Source organism: Crinia signifera, chromosome 9 (assembly GCF_055691185.1).
Source record: "Crinia signifera chromosome 9, ASM5569118v1, whole genome shotgun sequence".
NCBI classification, from domain to species: Eukaryota; Metazoa; Chordata; class Amphibia; order Anura; family Myobatrachidae; genus Crinia; species Crinia signifera.
In genome coordinates this window covers 109,191,750-109,213,953 of record NC_139225.1, presented here as the reverse complement: position 1 = coordinate 109,213,953, position 22,204 = coordinate 109,191,750, and the positions used below count along the sequence as shown (strand labels likewise).

At 41.7% G+C, this 22,204-nt stretch overlaps 1 protein-coding gene across 3 annotated transcripts in view; it reads right to left on the bottom strand.

Moving 5' to 3' along the window:
- Window positions 1–16,509: 16,509 nt before the first annotated feature.
- The window catches only part of LOC146035826 (uncharacterized), a 159,123-nt gene continuing 153,428 nt past the window's right edge, over window positions 16,510–22,204 (bottom strand). For all 3 annotated transcript variants that reach the window (XR_014460723.1, XR_014460725.1, XM_083159482.1), the window contains exon 2: window positions 16,510–17,402. Coding sequence is in view for 1 of the 3 variants with exons in the window: in XM_083159482.1 (XP_083015608.1) it covers window positions 17,397–17,402 (6 nt within the window). In the remaining 2 variants the exon portion in view is untranslated. The remainder of the gene's footprint in view (window positions 17,403–22,204) is intronic.

Genomic DNA, 22,204 nt, shown 5'->3' with positions numbered 1-22,204 from the left:
GTATCCCATCTGGCCCCATTGATTTATCCACTTTCAGTTTTGAGAGTTCTGTGAGGACTTTCTCCTCTGTAAATGTACTTGTCTCTCCCTCAGTTTTCTGACTATACTTGCAACTTAACTGTGTTGAGAGGTAATTATACATCCAGCAGAAAGAGTCTAATGATGAACAGAGAAAAAGGGGGATAATCTCCAAGAGCCAAATCTCAATAGAATTTGGCATTGCTCATTATTGTGCTTTATTTTATTTGCTTTTCCCCCACTCCTGGGAATTTTAGAGGGTTATTTACTAAATGTTAGTTTCTAAAACTTGACGCTACTATCATGTTTATGCCCAAAATGTAAAAGGGGTGACACTAGTGTGTGCTTTTTGTATTTAGAACCCCTAAGTGTGTATTTACCAATTATTAAATGTATTCTGTTACTTGGTACTCTGTTAAGGCCCCCATACACTGAGCCAATTTGGTCCGATTTCGCCCAAATGTGCCCAAATGGGCAGTTAAATTGGACCAAATCGGCTGTCCCTGACATGCCGTTGGGTCCATTGCGCGGTCCCGTGCGCATTGGACCTGAGCAGGTGAGCGGACCTGCTGGCCGTTCGACCACCCATCCTGGGACCTCCCTCCTGGCAGCAAGATGGGCGGGCAGCAGGGACGCATGCGATCCATCACAACAAATTGTGTGTTTGTGTTAATTATCACATTCAGGGACAAATTTTGTGAGAAACTTCTGTCCTTGCAAATCCTCTTGCTAAATGGCTCATTGTATTTTGGGCAAAAATACCCTGTGGAGTGTAACCATCTATGCACCATGGCTGGCTACCCTGCCTCCTCTCGACATCCTCTCCATGCTAAAAGGACTCCTGCTTGCATCCAGAAATTGGTGAGCTCCAGTTATCTGTTATCATGTGCAGCTGCGATCCTTGTGATCAGTAAAGTGAGCAGTGATGCAGATATTTACTAGTCTCTCAGCGCACTTTGCAGTAGGTAAAGTGGGCTTTAGCGCTGCCTGTGTGTGGAGATTATCCTTACTTTGTAAAATGAAACCGTGTAGTGGTGCGTGAGGAAAGGAACAGATGAGAGGATACTGCGTTTAAAGATTAGTGTTTTAATTGCAATTTCTGAATTGGGGTAATATAGGTGTAGGATTACCCTGTGTTTTTCCTACACCTATTTGGGGTCCTCCAAATGGGGAATTTTCGGCACCGTGTCACTTCAGAGAGGGTCCCTAACAGGGGTTCAGGTGATCCCTTCAGGGATTCCTTTAAACTCCTGTAGGTCCCTTTGTTAGTCCGGGATCTACGGTCTCTCTGGGTGATGTGCACTGAAAAATTGTTGTGTCGTGTCCTTGTGTCTGTCAAGGACACGACAGTACAACAATTTTTCATTTTACAAAGGAAGGATAATCTGGACACACAGGACTGGATCTGAGCTGAGAATGCTGTGAAGAGGGAAGCCCGGATAATGTCATCTAAAGATAATATTATTATCACATGGCTTCCTCAGTATATTTTACTAATTACTACTAGCAAATACGGGCACATCATCTGCTTACTGAAATCTGTGAATTTAAGGGTTCGATGGTGAATTTTACAGCTCAATTTCAAATTGCCCCTTAGTACATTTAGGTGTCACAAAAACAATATTAATAAATATTCCCGTTAGCCTCAATGGACACAAATATTACACAAAGAACTATTTACCTTGTATACTTATTGAAATTGTTTAAATATAGCTGGAATACTTAGAGTTACCTGGTTCTATTAAAAACACCCAGACAGATGAAGGGACCTAAGTTCCATGCCAGCCACCTGGAAGCAAGATAGAAGGTAAGGACTTCCCTCCTCCCCAGTGGCTCCAGCTTATGTATGTAAACCAGTGGTCAGAATCACTGCTAATATATTCAGCATAAAGGTAAAAGCATCGCCAGAGAGCAGGAACTGGCCAGAGCTCTGTCAGTACACAGTCTGCTTGTATAAACGCTAGGCCATGAGAGCAGGCTCGGGACGGTTCCTGCTCACTGGTGATGATTTTACCTTTATGCTATATATATTAACGGTTACTCTTAGCACTTATTTTGGTATGTGACCCATAACCATTTCCTGTCACATTCTGACTTGTTTAATATTACTGTTAAATATGTCAAGTACTATGGAACGCTCCTTTGTTTTTTTGATGTCCTAGAAATAGATAAAGTCCTCATCTCCTCTACAAACTCTCCTCAATCACCTTTAATCCTGAATAAGTGAACTCTGGGGTGTATGGTATAAGCGATTTAGCTGTCTGGGGTAGGCAAGTAAATTTTAATGGAGTCCGGATATTTTGAATTATTTTGATCGAGGTCCACAAAAGGGGGCGTGGTCTCATGAAAGGGGGCATGGCATCACAAAAAGCGGTGTGGTATTACACAACTGATATGGGACACATGGTGGCACCCATGGAATTATATAGCACACATGCGGGCACCCCTGGACTGATATTGCACATATGCGGGCACCCCTGGACTGATAAGGGACAAATTACAGAGGAACCATTTTTAAAAATATGGGGGGCCATAAAACAATGACCAAGAGTCCCTGTTCTCACCTTCTCCCCCAACACCCCACCCTATCCCATGCCACCATAAATGCAAAAAGGCACCTTAGAAAAAGACCTCTTCCTCACTTTTTTTGAGATTCTGGCTCACTTCAGCTGCTCTGCCACTCCACAATCCAGTCCAGCCACCCTGCACGCTGTGCCCACTCTGCTGCTCCACACTGCAGCTGCTCCATGCAGAAGCCGCACTGCCCAGACTGCTTGCTCTGCAGCCACTTACAGCTACCGTATTCGCTTCCCGTCTGACTCAGCGTTCTCAGTCCTGCACTGCGCCGGTGCACGATGACGTTACCCGCGCAGTGCACTACTGGGAACGCTGAAGCCCTGAGAGGCTTCAAAAGAAAATGCATACTAACAGGGACTGAAAACTAAAATTTAAAGTTTCAATTGTGTGCGGCGGTCTAATGCCTAGATTCGCCTATGGCTACTATAGCGCCGCAGAACCAATCAATATTCTAGAGACGGTCCGGTTCCCTGTCCGGTTTGGTATGGGTCACATACCAAAAAAAGGCACATTTTACCCTCAATTACATTTGCAATATCACCAATAAAGATATTAAAAAGCACCGGTCCAAGTACAGATCTCTGGGGTACTCCACTTGTAACCTTTCCCTCCTTTGACTGTACTCCGTTTACTACAACTCTCTGTTTTCTGTCCTGCAACCATGCTCTTACCCATTCAACTATCTTAGAATCCAATCCCAAGCTTTCAAATTTATTTAACAGTCTGCGATGTGGGACAGTGTCAAAAGCTTTACTAAAGTCTAGATAAGCTACATCTACAGCCCCACCTTGATCTATTACTTTAGTCACCCAGTCAAAAAAGTCAATAAGATTTGTTTGACATGATCTTCCCCCAGTAAACCCATGCTGTTTTGGATCCTGTAAATTGCTGGTTTTAAGATATTCTACAACTCTTTGTTTTAAGAGTGTTTCCATCAATTTCCCTACTACTGATGTAAGGCTCACTGGTCGATAGTTGCTTACCTCTTCCTTGCTTCCACTTTTGTGCAGTGGGACTACATTCGCTGTTTTCCAGTCCTCTGGGATTACTCCAGTAGCTAGTGACTGGTTGAATAATTCGGTTATTGGTTTTACCAGCTCCCCTTTAAGCTCTTTTAGTATCCTTGGATGTATCCCATCTGGCCCCATTGATTTATCCACTTTCAGTTTTGAGAGTTCTGTGAGGACTTTCTCCTCTGTAAATGTACTTGTCTCTCCCTCAGTTTTCTGACTATACTTGCAACTTAACTGTGTTGAGAGGTAATTATACATCCAGCAGAAAGAGTCTAATGATGAACAGAGAAAAAGGGGGATAATCTCCAAGAGCCAAATCTCAATAGAATTTGGCATTGCTCATTATTGTGCTTTATTTTATTTGCTTTTCCCCCACTCCTGGGAATTTTAGAGGGTTATTTACTAAATGTTAGTTTCTAAAACTTGACGCTACTATCATGTTTATGCCCAAAATGTAAAAGGGGTGACACTAGTGTGTGCTTTTTGTATTTAGAACCCCTAAGTGTGTATTTACCAATTATTAAATGTATTCTGTTACTTGGTACTCTGTTAAGGCCCCCATACACTGAGCCAATTTGGTCCGATTTCGCCCAAATGTGCCCAAATGGGCAGTTAAATTGGACCAAATCGGCTGTCCCTGACATGCCGTTGGGTCCATTGCGCGGTCCCGTGCGCATTGGACCTGAGCAGGTGAGCGGACCTGCTGGCCGTTCGACCACCCATCCTGGGACCTCCCTCCTGGCAGCAAGATGGGCGGGCAGCAGGGACGCATGCGATCCATCACAACAAATTGTGTGTTTGTGTTAATTATCACATTCAGGGACAAATTTTGTGAGAAACTTCTGTCCTTGCAAATCCTCTTGCTAAATGGCTCATTGTATTTTGGGCAAAAATACCCTGTGGAGTGTAACCATCTATGCACCATGGCTGGCTACCCTGCCTCCTCTCGACATCCTCTCCATGCTAAAAGGACTCCTGCTTGCATCCAGAAATTGGTGAGCTCCAGTTATCTGTTATCATGTGCAGCTGCGATCCTTGTGATCAGTAAAGTGAGCAGTGATGCAGATATTTACTAGTCTCTCAGCGCACTTTGCAGTAGGTAAAGTGGGCTTTAGCGCTGCCTGTGTGTGGAGATTATCCTTACTTTGTAAAATGAAACCGTGTAGTGGTGCGTGAGGAAAGGAACAGATGAGAGGATACTGCGTTTAAAGATTAGTGTTTTAATTGCAATTTCTGAATTGGGGTAATATAGGTGTAGGATTACCCTGTGTTTTTCCTACACCTATTTGGGGTCCTCCAAATGGGGAATTTTCGGCACCGTGTCACTTCAGAGAGGGTCCCTAACAGGGGTTCAGGTGATCCCTTCAGGGATTCCTTTAAACTCCTGTAGGTCCCTTTGTTAGTCCGGGATCTACGGTCTCTCTGGGTGATGTGCACTGAAAAATTGTTGTGTCGTGTCCTTGTGTCTGTCAAGGACACGACAGTACAACAATTTTTCATTTTACAAAGGAAGGATAATCTGGACACACAGGACTGGATCTGAGCTGAGAATGCTGTGAAGAGGGAAGACCGGATAATGTCATCTAAAGATAATATTATTATCACATGGCTTCCTCAGTATATTTTACTAATTACTACTAGCAAATACGGGCACATCATCTGCTTACTGAAATCTGTGAATTTAAGGGTTCGATGGTGAATTTTACAGCTCAATTTCAAATTGCCCCTTAGTACATTTAGGTGTCACAAAAACAATATTAATAAATATTCCCGTTAGCCTCAATGGACACAAATATTACACAAAGAACTATTTACCTTGTATACTTATTGAAATTGTTTAAATATAGCTGGAATACTTAGAGTTACCTGGTTCTATTAAAAACACCCAGACAGATGAAGGGACCTAAGTTCCATGCCAGCCACCTGGAAGCAAGATAGAAGGTAAGGACTTCCCTCCTCCCCAGTGGCTCCAGCTTATGTATGTAAACCAGTGGTCAGAATCACTGCTAATATATTCAGCATAAAGGTAAAAGCATCGCCAGAGAGCAGGAACTGGCCAGAGCTCTGTCAGTACACAGTCTGCTTGTATAAACGCTAGGCCATGAGAGCAGGCTCGGGACGGTTCCTGCTCACTGGTGATGATTTTACCTTTATGCTATATATATTAACGGTTACTCTTAGCACTTATTTTGGTATGTGACCCATAACCATTTCCTGTCACATTCTGACTTGTTTAATATTACTGTTAAATATGTCAAGTACTATGGAACGCTCCTTTGTTTTTTTGATGTCCTAGAAATAGATAAAGTCCTCATCTCCTCTACAAACTCTCCTCAATCACCTTTAATCCTGAATAAGTGAACTCTGGGGTGTATGGTATAAGCGATTTAGCTGTCTGGGGTAGGCAAGTAAATTTTAATGGAGTCCGGATATTTTGAATTATTTTGATCGAGGTCCACAAAAGGGGGCGTGGTCTCATGAAAGGGGGCATGGCATCACAAAAAGCGGTGTGGTATTACACAACTGATATGGGACACATGGTGGCACCCATGGAATTATACAGCACACATGCGGGCACCCCTGGACTGATATTGCACATATGCGGGCACCCCTGGACTGATAAGGGACAAATTACAGAGGAACCATTTTTAAAAATATGGGGGGCCATAAAACAATGACCAAGAGTCCCTGTTCTCACCTTCTCCCCCAACACCCCACCCTATCCCATGCCACCATAAATGCAAAAAGGCACCTTAGAAAAAGACCTCTTCCTCACTTTTTTTGAGATTCTGGCTCACTTCAGCTGCTCTGCCACTCCACAATCCAGTCCAGCCACCCTGCACGCTGTGCCCACTCTGCTGCTCCACACTGCAGCTGCTCCATGCAGAAGCCGCACTGCCCAGACTGCTTGCTCTGCAGCCACTTACAGCTACCGTATTCGCTTCCCGTCTGACTCAGCGTTCTCAGTCCTGCACTGCGCCGGTGCACGATGACGTTACCCGCGCAGTGCGCTACTGGGAACGCTGAAGCCCTGAGAGGCTTCAAAAGAAAATGCATACTAACAGGGACTGAAAACTAAAATTTAAAGTTTCAATTGTGTGCGGCGGTCTAATGCCTAGATTCGCCTATGGCTACTATAGCGCCACAGAACCAATCAATATTCTAGAGACGGTCCGGTTCCCTGTCCTTTGCGGTCTGCCAGTTGCCTACCGCTGATATATACTGTTATTATATATATATGGGTTGGGATCATTTGGTCTATTGCATTATGGTAGAAAGTCATTAGGTCGAATCCATTAGGTCGACATGCTAAAAGGTCGACATGATTCTAGGTCGACATGGGAAAAGGTCGACATGATTCTAGGTCGAAAGGTCATTAGTTCGACAGGTCATTAGTTCGACAAGGTCATTAGTTCGACATTGTCTATGTCGACATTCACAAGGTCGACATGGGGTTTTTCACTGTTTTTTTACCTGAATGTCAACACAGTCGACATGGACACAGTTTAAAGTGCACTGCATCCCCTCGCATCGCTCGCTGCGCTCGCAATGCAACGGGCACGGTGCCTCGCTACGCTCGGCACACTATTTTATTCTCCCACCACGCCCTAGTGGATGTTAGGGCATGAAATACCGCCTGTCGGCACATGTTGGCTCAAAAAACAGTGAAAAACTCCATGTCGACCTTGTGAATGTCGACATAGACAATGTCGAACTAATGACCTTGTCGAACTAATGACCTGTCGAACTAATGACCTTTCGAACTAGAATCATGTCGACCTTTTCCCATGTCGACCTAGAGTCATGTCGACCTTTTAGCATGTCGACCTAATGGATTCGACCTAATGACTTTCTACCATAATGCAGTAGACCAAATGACCGCATCCCATATATATATATATATATATACTAGGTGATTCATCGCGCCCTACGGGCGCTCTTCACACCGTCGTAAGGGGCTTAATTTGTGAACGTTTGTATATGAGAAATAGGGTTAGAATTGTATGAAAGATGCCCTGTATTGCAACTTGGGTGTCCGCGAATCGCGGGAGGGGGGGTCGCGGGGGATGCCGCGAATTGCAAAAGGTGGGGTCGTGGGGGGTGCCGCGAATTGTGGGAGGGGGGGTTGCAGGGGGTGGGGGGGTGATTGCTGCGAATCGCGGGAGGGGTTGCAGAGAATCGCGGGAGGGGGGTGGGTTGCCACAAATCGCGCGGGGGGGGGGGGGTTGCGGGGGCGGGGGTTACGCGCACCACATAGGGTTACGTGCACCACCAAGTATATTGTTTACATGATATCATGTCCCTGTTCCCTCCATTACATTGGTAAGACCGATCGGACACTGAGGGAAAGGATGGCTGGCCACCGTTACTCTATTAATTTGGCACTGGAAAAAGATACAGTAGTAGTGACCAGCTGGTGGCCAGACATTTCTTGGAAGCACATCACACCATCCCTATGCTCCGCTATGTGATCATTGATCATATACCTGCGTCTTTACGGGGTGGAAATCGGTCTCTTGACTTGCTGAAGTGTGAAGCCAGGTGGATACAGCGTTTGAATACTATAGCCCCCAAGGGCCTTAATGAATTTAGGGGCCTACATTGCTTTCTGTAATGATAACAGCCCCTGTATCCTGACCTATCTTTGTCTACTCTCATGCTCCATGCTTTAACCTGTTCCCGTATGTAATGCTCGTGAGTTTAAGATTGTCCCCTGCTCTTGTATGATTCTGCAGCCTTATATATGTTTTTCTGTACTAGTGTATTGCATGATTTCTTATTGGTACACTTACATTCACTATATTGATATGTATTGCTTGTTTCATGTTTTTAATTCTCACTATATATTTTCTCTGTACATGTATGTCTTATGTGGGTAAGGTCTCCGGTAGCTGAACGCTGACTGTGTTGACAGCGCTGCTGATGAATCCAGACGCACGATCACTGAGCTGTCAGATGCCGGTGATCGCTCGCTCTGAGTTTCCGGGTTCCCTGTCTCAATGGGAACGCAGGCCTCCTCTGGCGTGCATTGCGGCTACGTGATGAGGTGTGCTGACGAGCACGGTGTGCGCCGGGCGCACTGACGTCACTATGCCGGTGGCAGCGGCGGGAGAAATCGGAGTCCATGATTTGATGCACTGTGGTTGGGGTATGTATAAATACTGTTATGGTTTTATTGTTTGATTATCTCCTGATGAAGAACAATTAAAGTTCGAAACGTAGAGTGATCCCTGCTGTTCTGTGTATTTATTGGAGAGTGCCGCCACCTGGACTGCTATATAGGGATGCAGTTAAAATCCCGGCGGTCGGGATCCCGGCGTTCAGAATCCCGATGCCGGAATCCCGACCGCCGAAATCCCGACACATTCCCCCTCCGTGGGTGTCCACGACACCCCTGAAGGGGGAATAAATTAGCCTGCCGAGCGTAGCGAGGCACCGGGCCCGCTGCGTGGCGAGCGCAGCGAGGCCGCAAGGGGGGCGATCCACTTCCCCCCCTTGTCTGCATTTCGGCTGTCGGGATTCCGGCGTCGGGATTCTGAACGCCGTGATCCCGACCGCCGGGATTCAGTACTGAATCCGCTATATATATATATATATATATATATATATATATATATATATAGGCAGTTGTAGACAGTTGTGATGTCATCACAGTGCGCCGGATACCGGAGACCAGCCCGGAGGCTCACTTGCGGGGTGTTGCTGGAGAGGGTCTTTTACACTATAAATGTCTGCACTTGCACTTTATGTGTTGTTATACACCTGCCTTTATGTCCTGACGACGGGGGCTCGACCCCGAAACGTTGACAGGCTTTTTGCATTATGGATTAAACTTGGTCTAGCTAAATTTCACCTATCTGAGCCTCCGAGTGCCTTTGTCTACAACTGCCTTTGTATTGATGGCTGTGTGTTTGATACAGCCATTCCACTTATGGCAACAGAGAAAGTTGTCCTCTACAGCAGCACAAGTAAGCCCTGTTCTCTCTCCCCCTGCCTATATATATATATATATGTGTGTATATACATATATATATATATATATATATATACACACACACACGCACAAACAAATAATATTGATGATATTTGTAATATTGACTTATTGTATACACAGGGGTACTGTATACTCCTGCAGGTAATATACTGTATATTGCATACATTATTAGACATTAACAAAAGTTTGACATGCATTAGTTAGACATTGACAACAGTTAGACATGCTTTAGTTAGACATGCCAACGCACTCACTATTCCGACAACTAACTTTTTTAAAAATAGACTTGTTTATATTTGGCCATCCCAGTGGGTATAGCGGGTGAACAGAATAGTGTTGAGCGCAGCAAGGCACCATTCCCAAAGCATAGCGTGTGCAGCGAGTCATGTGACACATATTGACACATATTATTTTACCATGTAGACATTTTACTGTGGATCACTGCATGTCTAACTTTTGTTAATGTCTAACTAATGCATGTCTAACTTTTATCAATGTCTAACTAATGCATTTCTACCTTTTGTTAATGTCTAACTTATGCATTTCTAACTTTTGGTGTAGACCTATTGACTATCTGACTAGACATTGTCTGTGAGCTATACCCCAGCTATGAACTTTGAACTGTGCTGCCGCCCCATCTCTGGAGCCCCATCACTGGTGAAGTGAATCTGTGGTTCTGTCTGTAGCAGAGTGTGAACCTGTTAGTCTGTCTGTTGTAGGTGTACATTTGTGAGTATAGCTGCAATAGAGCATGAATTTGTAAGGCTGGTTGTCGTAGGGTGTGCACAAGTGGGTCTAGCTATGGTACAATGTGAATCTGTTGGTTGTCTGACTGTGAGATGGTGCAAATCTGTGAGCCTGGCTATGTAAGGGCCTGAATCTATGGGTCAGGCTGTGGTAGATAATGAATCTGTGGGTCCGACTGTAGGTGAATCTGTAGATTTGGCTGTTGGAGTGGGTTAATTTGTGTGGCTGGCTGTTGTAGGGTGTGAATCTATGGGTGTGGCTATGGTAGAGTGTGAATCTATGGTGGTTGTGGTAGAGTGCAAATCTGTGGGTCTGGCTGTGGGAGTGTGCATCTGTGATGGCTGTGGTAGGGCTTGAATCTGTGGGTCTGTCTTTGGGAGTGAATCTATGCGTATGGTTGTGGCACAGTGTGAATCTTTTGGTCTGGCTGTGGCACAGGGTGAATTTGTGAATATGGCTGTAGGAGTAAGAATCTTTGGGTCTGGCTTTGGCAGAGTGTGAATACATCATTTTTGACTTGAACTATTAAATCTGGTTTTACATTCAACTTGAAAATGATGGTACTTGTTTAGTTTCACGGCAGCAGCATGGCCACGCGTCTGAGTCCCCTTGCGGGTCTCGCTGCGCTTGGCCACATTATGGGCTCGGTGGCTCGCAACGCTCGCCACACTATCTAAAATCTACTCCATGCCAATGTGGATAGTGGGGGTATGAACTATCCACGTTGGCATGGAGTTTATTTAGTTTATTTTAGAAAGTTTGGCGAGCGCCGTACCCGTAAGTAGCACGCGGCCATATAGATAAAGATATAGATAGATAGATGACAGAAAGAAGTCCAAATAGATAGGCGAATAAGAAGCTTTACAGACTGATATGCAGGCAGATAGGCAAACTAATAGATAGCTAGCCTTTTGTATGCATTTCCCCCTCAAACTTGGCAATCCATTCCACACAAAATACACAAATTGGAAATTTGTGAATATTTATTAAGCAGACACAAAAGAATAATTTATGGAAATCCGCAACTGAAACATTGAATAACAAAAAAAAAAAAAAAAATCCTCAATCTTTATTAAATAAGCCTAACCGGGTATTAGGCACGATCACAATTACAAAAAAATACATTTTCAAATTTAAAGCGGACAGCAGAAATGTAAATGTATGCTGCCATAAGCCAATCATTTAGTTCCACTTTTTTGAATTGATTGTTTTCATTAAGTAGAGGTACAAAGAAATTAGTGATTTTAAAATATTTCTGCTTCAAACCGATAAAGAACACTTAATATATTCAACTACATACTATTTTCCTGTGAGCATATTTCAGATTTGAATTGATAGCCATAATACTCTTAGAACTGGTATAAACATTAGCTTAAACCAGTATTTGAATGCTCTTAATATATTGTTAAAATGCTCCTATAAATGCAGTATCCCATATAAAGTTGGCAAGGAATTGGTTAAATGTTAATCCCCCTGAAACTGTAGATCTAAACAGGCATTTCCCACCTCATCAGACATTCAAATATGAGGTATGTTGTGGTGAGAATAAATGACATTTTTGCATATGGGTGTAATATCAGGTGCATAAGTGTGCCTAGACCACAATAGCCAGTGAACAGGGGCGTATTAAGAAAGGAATGGGCATGTGTGTAGTCCCTGTCCAGGTCCCCTACGCTCTAGCAGGCAACAGCAGTGCAACTGCAGTATATTGACTCTAGTTGATGCACAGGTCTGTGGGAAAATTAAAAAAATGTTGGGAAAATGGCTGTGGAGCCATTCTAATGTTTATTTGTGCTGCCGTTGACATTGGAGAAATCGTTGTTGAAAAATGGGTGTCCCAGCAGCCTTTGTGCACTGAAAACAGTGCCACCATTCTAGATACTCCATTGGTAGTAAACTCTTTTATATGCCCAACTAAAGCCTTCTGAAAATACCAAATGTTCATCTCTACAGAGGCTGCCATCTTGTTACACATATCCATTTACTTCCTGCAAAACTAAATGTATGGCATTGAAGAGCATCATTTGTTATATGGGCCCAGATATCTTTTTTTCCAATAACCATTTAAAATACAAGTCTAGTATACAGGTGCAGAGCCAGAGAAGAACTCATGCATGTCCTTTGTCCACTTCCCTCTGAAGCCATGATATCACATGAGTGGGTGGGGCCACCGGCATGACAAAGTGTAGTTGTTTGAAGCAGCACTGCAGCAGAGCTACTGGCCATTGGGTAATTTAACAGGCACCCCTTCTAGCCAAAAGCATGGAAAGCAGGGAAGCAATGGTGCTGCTCTTAGGTCAAGGTGGCGCCATAGTTTCAAAAGAATAACCAGGTCGGTTTTGAATATTAAACCATTGCTGCTCTAAGAAAAATCATCAGGCAGGCCATTATTCTGCAGATTTCTGCATCTAGCAGGGTTATTGCATTCCCCCCTATGATTTTATATTTGCAGTAATATAGAAAATAGCATGTGCATTTGTCCACTCTAAAAACTCTGTAATTCTGAAGTCAATTTTTGCATATGCCTGTGGCTTTGTATACAGTTTATATTTAAAGCAGACTAGGTAATTTCTGTTTGCATTCGCCATAGCCATTTTAGGTGAAGGGAATTAATACAGTATTTCATTCTGTGCTTTGTAAAGTTGACATATCAAATAAAAATGTATATGACACACTAGGGATACAGCAACAAATAATCTTTATTACACATGCTAAAGAGCAATCAAGAAGAAGGTACACATTGGATTAGTTTTATGAACATGTGCGTCACTACTGATTGTAATTAAATGATGTCCCATAGCACCAATTTGCCATTTAATGAGCTTCTCCTGAGTGCGACATGGAGTATGAAGCCTATATGGGAAGTAACCACGGCATTCAGGATAAACGCGAAGTAGAATAGATAGTGCTTGAGGTTGATAAGAAACAAAGGTCAATCAAGTTCAACAGCATTGTGGCTGTATTGAACCAGGGAATGGCAAATGAAAAGCTCAGCTAGGCAGAGGCCAGTTTAACCTCACAGTTGGAGAAAAAAGATAAGTTATCAAGTCAAGCTAAAAATGTGTATGAAAGATATTGGAAAACAAAGGCTGTGGTACACATCTGATAAACGCAAATGTTCATGTACTATATGGGTAGCTCAGTTCACACTGATACATATGTGAATTTCATGCACTGATGTCACAACTGTGAAGATAGTTTTAAATGTTATTTTGTTAATGTTTGCATTTTAATTCTAGCAACAATTTCAGTATCACTAGCTATTATATATATTTTTTATAAATGTTACATTTGTAACAATAAATTTACACATGTACATCATACTTGCCTACTTTTTGAAATGGATTTCAGGGAGATTCCATACCTCCCAACTTGTGACCTGCCGCGCCGGAGGCGCGGCCGACCCTGAATGGGGGGGGGTTCCACAGCAAAGTGGGCGTGGCCTATTAGGCATGATCATGTCCCCATTGGGGACAGACTCGCACTGTGCGGTCTGGATTTTTAGCTGGGAATTGAGTATTCAGGGGTATTGGGAGGGCTTTGCAGGGAATCGGGGGACTGTCGCCTAAAATGGGAGCCTCCTGCAAAATCCAGGAGTGTTGGCAACCTACTATCAGCCTAAATAAACACAGGGGTCACTACCAGCCCACACACACACACACACACACACACACACACACACACACACACACACACACACACAGGGGTCACTGCCAGCCTACACACACAGGGGTCACTGCCAGCCTACACACACACACACACACACACACACACAAGGGTCACTACCGTCCCCGTCCCCCCCCCCCACACACACAGAGGGGTCATTAGCTGCCAATACACACAGGAGTCACTACCTTACCATCACCCCCCCCCACCCCCCCACCCCCCCCCCCCCACACACACACATACAGGGATCCTACCTACACATATGAACAAATGCTCAGTGCCAGCCTAAAATTCACAGGGATCGCTGCCAGTAAACGCGCGTGCACACACACACACACACACACAGAACAGTGTTAGGCTATACACACACAGTGCATTCACACACAATGACACACACATACACACACAGTGCCAGGTTTAATAGATACACCCATAGGTCACCTACATACACACATTAAAGTCAGTGCCAAGCTAAAAAAACACAAAAAAACAAACAGATCCCATGACATAGCTGCCTTACCACAGGACCAGCCAGCATGGAGCTTCTGTGGCAGAACAACATCATGTACTACTACTAACCTGGGAACGGAGCACTCCTGCTCCTCCCCCAGCCTCTCCTCCGAGCTCCCAGCTGGCAGGTCTGTCAGTTTCCACACCAGCTGCCTTCTATGCTGGTCCCCGTCTCTCCCCCTTCTGTGTCTCCAGCATGCAGCAGCAGCAGCAGCAGCAGCTCTCAGAAGAGGCAGAGGGGAAGAGGTCAGAGGGGCGGGCTTCACTCACTGCTGCTCGGAGTCTCCCAGCTTGCTGACAGCTAGCAGGCTCTCACACTGATGTTGCGACGCGTAGTACTTCCAAGCCCCGACCACATTGCGCCGGACTAGCGCATGCGCAGTCCGTTTTTTTTACCTCAGCTTTGAAATTCCGGGGGATTGGGGGGGCTTAGCGGGGGACCGGGAGAATGGTGTCTAAAGCGGGAGGCTCCCGCAAATTGCGGGAGAGTCGGCAAGTATGATGTACATGTAACATGAATGTCGTCACATTAAAGTTTCAAGTCTTTAAAAAATGTATGGATATTCCTCAAATATATACTGTATATATAGAGAGAGCCCTCTGACGAAGTACGGTGTACAAAACGCATTGGGGCGTGGCCTGGCGTTTGCTGTCTTGTCCGCTGACCACGAGTGTAACCACTCCAACCTTTCTGTGTGGATACACAGATTCTCATGCTGTAAAAGTGCGGTGGTTTAACTGCCCACTCTGGTATGTTACCCGATATTTGTTTTACCTTTGGATGTCTTTTAAATAAAAAACTTTATACCTTTGATACCTTTGATACTGCACTATGGAGCGCTCTTATTTTTCCTTATATATATATATATAACTAGCGGTGGCTCCTAACTGATGGTAGGAGGGGGGCTGCAGCTGCAGTGATGCTGGCAACCCCCACCATTGCCGCTACTCACGCGCTTCCTGCCTCAGTCCCAGGGCCTGTACAATGTACATGATAGGCGCTGGGATTGGCACATGCACAGTATCGGTCTTGGTACTACGCATGTGCATACCCCAGGTTATATGGGCTGCTTCAGCTGCAGCCCATAGAAACCAAAGAAGCAGCCGCAAGGGTGAAAACACTTTCCAATGGGATTTCCTTGGGTGACTGGCAGGTCTGACTTACAATAAGAAGTCATGTCATCACAGTGAAGCCAGTGCAGTCTCACGGACTGCATCTGGCTTCACTAACACCGAGCACAGTAACAGATTTTACCTGGGGGTGCTGCAGTCCTGCAGTCCATAGGTAAAAACTGCCACTGTATATAACTCACCCTTCACAAACGTATCATCACTTCAAACCCATCCTCCTGTCAGTTAGATCATTTAGATTCCACCTGCCTGGACCACTAAGCTGTCTATCCCTTTAGTCTATCCTATAGCCTCTCCTTACACTGTCCCTCAGGCAAATCTGCAGAGGTTTCAGGCACAGGTTCTAGGAAGGTGTGTGACCACTAGTAGAGACATGGCTATGCCCACTGTTCATTTTTATATTTTTTGCTGTACCCACTGCTACAATATGTGGTAGAAAAGCATGGTCAGGGCATTGTGGCTACAACTCCCCTTGCACTTTAAACCCCCCTAGAGAAACCCCTAGGTAATCCTAACCGATGCCCCTCCTCTCTCGGCTCACCTGCGCTCTACTTTGTACGATCTCCCAAGCCGAACCCCCTACCCGAGAACTCATGACTGTCTACAACGTTCTTTGTTCTTGTCATGTTTTATGCTAATTGTTTCTGTATAGCATGCAGTTTGTTGTGTTGATTGCCTTCTTGCATTTATTTGCATTCGTATTTGTTATTATGTTTTTTTTTTCATATCGGTATCCATCCGTCAGTTGCTCAAGGATCCACGGCACCCTACAAATAAAAAATATGATATATACAGTATTTTTACGGCGTACACTCATCAACATATAGCGTAAAATAATAACACATGGATAAATGAAGATGTTAATCTTTTAATTTGCTACTTTGTGACATTTTAAAAAAAACCTTAGCCATACCGGTGAGGTATTACATAACGAGCTTAAGAAATAATAAAATTGGAAACAATTATCCAAAACTTACAATGCCTCATTTTATGGCACTAAAAATTACCATAAGCCTTCATCATTTTAAAGTGTCTCATAAAGTTGTTTCACTTCAAAAAAAATATATATATATATTATTCTTCTGTTTTTCACTTTTGCCCTTAGAGGGCAATTAAGGAAACAAACGATTTGTAGAGATTAACTGACTATGGGCTTTGCATACTAATATAATGGCATTTGGCTACAACTGGCGCACTTTCTAATTAATGGAGCTTCGCTCTTTCAGTCTGAAATGTCTGCTTTTGGAGGATTAGACCCCTGTGGATTAAAGTTTGCATGAAGCAGCGGCAAGGAAAAAAAGGCGTGATCCACATATCCCAAGTGCAGTGTAAGCTGAATGCGGTGCCTTATTTACATTGGTGCTCTAGAACTGGATGCAGAATTGGAATTCACACTATGGAGAAGGAACAATAATGCATATGGAGAGGACGTTTACAGTAGATTTCTGGCAGGCTGCAAATGAAAGATGTTACTGAGTCTGGATAGCTCCATCAACATACTGTAGGTTGCGCCTTCTTTCTTTCTCTCTCTCTCTCTCTCTCTCTCTCTCCCTCTCTCTGAAGCTCTGTCTCTTGCTTGCTTTTTGTCCCATTGTGCACAGCATGTGTAGTTCTTGTGATGTGATTGCATATGCAAAATGTGACTCGGGAGGCTGGGCTTATTCTGCTCTGTGTGAGATGTTCTCTCTCTCTCTCTCTCTCTCTCTGCTGTTGATTCTAGTTTTTAATGATGTGTTCATTTACACCTGGAAAAAAAAAGAAAAAAAAAGCATAATAAAGTGCCCATTAAGACTACCATCTTTGGTTTACTGCAACAAGAAGCCTGTTTGTGCTTTCAATATGAACACCGGGAGTAAAACGACATAGTTACAAACCTCTCTCTTTTTCTTTTTTTACATGTGGGAACTAAGAAGTGGCAGATGGTTTTATAATAGCAGTAATCCATAAAAGGAAATGGCATTTTTCATAATTGCTGTGATGCTTTAACCCCTTGGCAGGCATCAGGGAAATACTGGTACACAATGGGTTAAAAACCATTTTGAAATTAGTAGTATTAATGGATTAGTTAGCATGATATTAAATGCCTTCAGTAACAGCTCATATCTGGTTTGTTTTATGCACAGATATGTCTTAGAAAACAATGACGTTAATCCTTTAAATGATAGTTATACTGAATAGAAATCCTTTATTCTTGCTAAAATGGAACAAACTGCCAAATGGTAAGGTGTCAGAGATTCAGTTGTATAATGCAACTACTGTACATAATGATGCAATATGAACAACAAAAATTATTCTGCGTTGGCAACTATACAAAATCTTATATGTATGTATAATATATATATATATATATATAGATATATATTTATATATATCTATATATATCTATATATATCTATATATATCTATATCTATATATATATATATATATATATATATATATATATATATATATATAGATATAGATATATATAGATATATATAGATATATATAGATATATACAAAAAACAAATAAACATGGACCACTTGGGGAATGGGATACATATCTACACTAACAATTAGAATTTGATTGCTAAAACTTTTAAATAATTTATATTTTTATCTTACGGTACCTAAAAATAATTAAGTGTAAGACAAAAATAATAATAATGTAAAAAAACACTTTTCAATGTGTTTAATTGATTAACATTTTTTTTCACAAAGTACGACGGTAATCAATTATTGCATTTTTTATATAACCATTTTTTTTCAAGAGTTGTTTAATACTTAAGAAAAAGATGCGAGGAACGACTTCCAACCTCATAATTATTTTATACATTATTTTATAAATGTCAAAGATTGACATTAAACCACTTTCTACGATATAAAAAAAGCTGTTCATTAAAAATAATGTTTTGTAAATACATTTAATGGTTGGAAATAAAACTTTTGGACAGCATGAGAAAAATGTATTGTATTGAAAACTTTTTTTTGCATACGGAACATGAGAATAAATATATTATGGAAAAACACATGATGTTTATTCACTTAAATAATAGACAAAAAAGTATCTTTGACTTATATTAGTTGCTTCAAAATCCTTAAAAGAAAAGTTTCTCCATATATAGTTTGTGTTCTAAAATGTATCAACTGCATGTTAATATGTGCATAAGCATACATGCTAAGAATGTAATCTCCAAATAGTTTTGACAAACTTTAATTTCAAACCACCAACATATTTCATAAAACAGAAATTCAGTTAATGGCAACAGGCAATAATGCAACACAATGCTAAGGCTCTATGATATTATCATTGTAGATTGTGTTATGTTAAGATATCTATGGACAACTAAACAATTTTTTGTTAAAATATTATATAAATAACACATATTCTGTGAAAATGATAAAAGTTGTAAAATATGTTCATCTGTCAAGGACTATTTAATCTCTTAGATCAGTTTTTTTATGTTAACTTCTTTATTAATTTTTTAGATATATTTTTTATAAGAAACTTACACACACCAAAATACTCTTCTATGCATAAGATATTGTCCACCAATATTACAGTATGTTAAGCTTAACTTGGTAAATATCGCCCTCAGTTCACAAGTGCACAATCAGTTTACCTTGGTCTACATTTGTGACAATACATAAGTAGGCCTGACATATACTATGCATACAAAAGGACTGAGAAGTGCACAAGAATAGCCTAACAGGCATTAGTAGAACAGATACTTAATTCAATACTTATAGTAAACATAGCTTATTTCATAAATATATATGCTCTGTTTCAGATAGATTTACTAACGATCCTAAAAGTGAAAAATGGAGGTGTTTTCCATAGCAACCAATTAGAATCTAGCTTTCATTTCTCTGTTTCAGTCTAGAAAATGATAGACAATATCTGGTTGGTTGTTATGGACAACACCACCACTTTATAATCCCTTGAACAAATAAAAATAGATTTATCAAACACAATCTGTTGTATTTATTTATTTGCAGATAATTATTCTGGTTCACTGATCATTACGCATTAAAAGAAATCAACCCTTCCCCCTCCAAATATATTTTGTCAATGCATACATTGCAACATTAAATCTATATATTTTAAATGATCGTGACCATCAAATAATATTATTCAAGGTAATCAATAAAGGTGGTTCATTAGAAAAAGGTATACTGTATAAACCTTACGGCATACCCAATAAAAACAATAGTAGAACAATTATGATTAGACTGGGAGTCATTATGCAGTGAGAGCTCTGAATATGTAAATCATGCAAAGAAAACCAAATATGGAAAGCTATCCTATAGCTATATATGAGCACAGATATATTCTTAGCAGATGAGAAACTGTAGGCACCAAGTAAAATAATCCTATATTATTATCCAATGCCTTTGTGGCTTTATCTAGCCACAGGTAGGGCTAAAGGAAGAGGTGGGACACAGCCTAAAGGAGGCCACACACGCACCGATGCGGGCGGTGCGATGCTGTACGATGGGGTGCGCTCTTGCGGCACCTCATCGTACAGTACAAAAAGTATGTGCTGCACATACTTTTTGTACAAGCTTTTTCTTGCACAGCATCGCATCGCATGCACATCGTATGCACAAGGCATACGATGCGATGCTATGTGTGCTAGTTAAGCCCACAACGCACGCCGGCATCGGTGCGTGTGTGGGCTCCATTAGACACAGTTGTCTCCCCTAGATTGATTTTTTTGTCTCATACAAACTGCATCTATCTGTTATTGCTCTGGCTGCCTTTGACATGTTATATACTGTATGTAGTAATTCTAAAACATGCTCCTGTTGGATTGCAAAAAAAGAGATACTATCTGCTTTATTCAATGAATATATGGTAGTAGTGACTACGGGAAAGTGCAGGAAAGGTAACCACCGTCCTTTTGGGAGTTCTATCATTTACAATCAAGTAAAGCCTATATATTACATTCAGTTCATTGGATCACTCTATGCTGACCGCAGGGCCGGAGTGAGGCCTATATGGGCCTGATGCTGAAAATGAAAATGGGCCCTTCATAAGAATTAGTGGAGGTGTGACCAGTGATGTGTGTGTGTGGCCATTGCCTGATGGTTATGCACACCCCCTGTACTATGTACCCCAATGTTTCTATAAATATATAAAAAGAGCAAAATTACTTATATTTGTATGGAAAACACACATTTTAATACATACAATAAATAGCAGAAAGTGTTTGCCTATATTTATCTGGCTCTGCCCTTATTATTCTGGCACTGGATCAAAGGGATTGATGGAAAGCAGTGGCTGGGCTGTCTATCTCATCCAACAATCATATACTCACCAACTATGTGACCATGGCTTATATAAGTATAATATCTGATTGTGTGTTTGCCCCTTTAGGAAGAGCCATGAAGAGCAATGAGATAAAGGAATCAATAATAAAAAAAACCACAACAAAATTATGTAATAAGGGAGCCATGATATCCTAAGTACATAACAAGCCTGTTACACAAACAAAGGTATGAACAACCTTAACAGAAACAGTGTTTAGCAATTAAATATAAGTATACACGCTCAAGACAATCAATATAAAACCAAAACATTTTTTATATCTGTACAAACAAACATAAGGGGCATATTTTGTACCGCAGTCACAAAAGGACATCTTGCTGCTCTAGACAATGTATACAAACTCATAATCCCAAAATAAGGACTCTCTCATGGCCCCACGTGAATGTTATGCTGACTTGTCTAGCATCCACTGCTAGAGTATACCATGCAAATAAAAAGTCAATAACACAAGCCCTTTGCACGCACACCATGAAATGTAGAAACGCCACTCTGCACTTACGTGTCCATCTGCTACCTTATATTCCCAGGAGTTATAGAAGATGACACAATCTCTCAAAATGCAATCTTTTATGAACACACATTTAAAAAAAAAGACATGAAATCTCAGACAACCCTGTATAACTTTTAAACCCCAATAGTTTATATGGGAGAGTTTATGCCTGAATCAGTATCTGTTACTAAGATTTACGCACATTGCCTTCATATTCATAGAGAATAGAGGATGGTTTTATTGACTTTTTTAGCCAAGCAGATACATAAAAAAAAAAAAAAAAAATCATGTTACTCATAGGCAGAATTACATATGACATATATACTGTGAGAAAGTAATTTAAATCCAGCGACACGCCAAATAAACTCCATGAATAAACTTTACCACACTGTATTTCTATCTAATTAATGCAACCATTGCCACAATTGCTTAATTCTGATATAGGTTGCTATAGGTTCTGATATAGGTTGATATAGGTTAACTATTTCTACCTGGTAATTTGCTGGTCCTGTGTGAAAGGGTCAATCTGGGTTTCAATTTCCAGGTCTTCGACTTGGAGACACGGGAATTTCGACCTGGTTTGACCCTTTCGCACAGAAGAAATACCCATGTTATTCAGCAAATTACCAGGTAGAAATATTTAACCCAGTAATTTGTTTTTTTTTGTGTGAAGGGGGGGGGGGGGGGGGGGGGGTGGCGGGCTTGGTCAGTCTGGGACCTGTAAAACTAGTTGGGATTTAGGGAC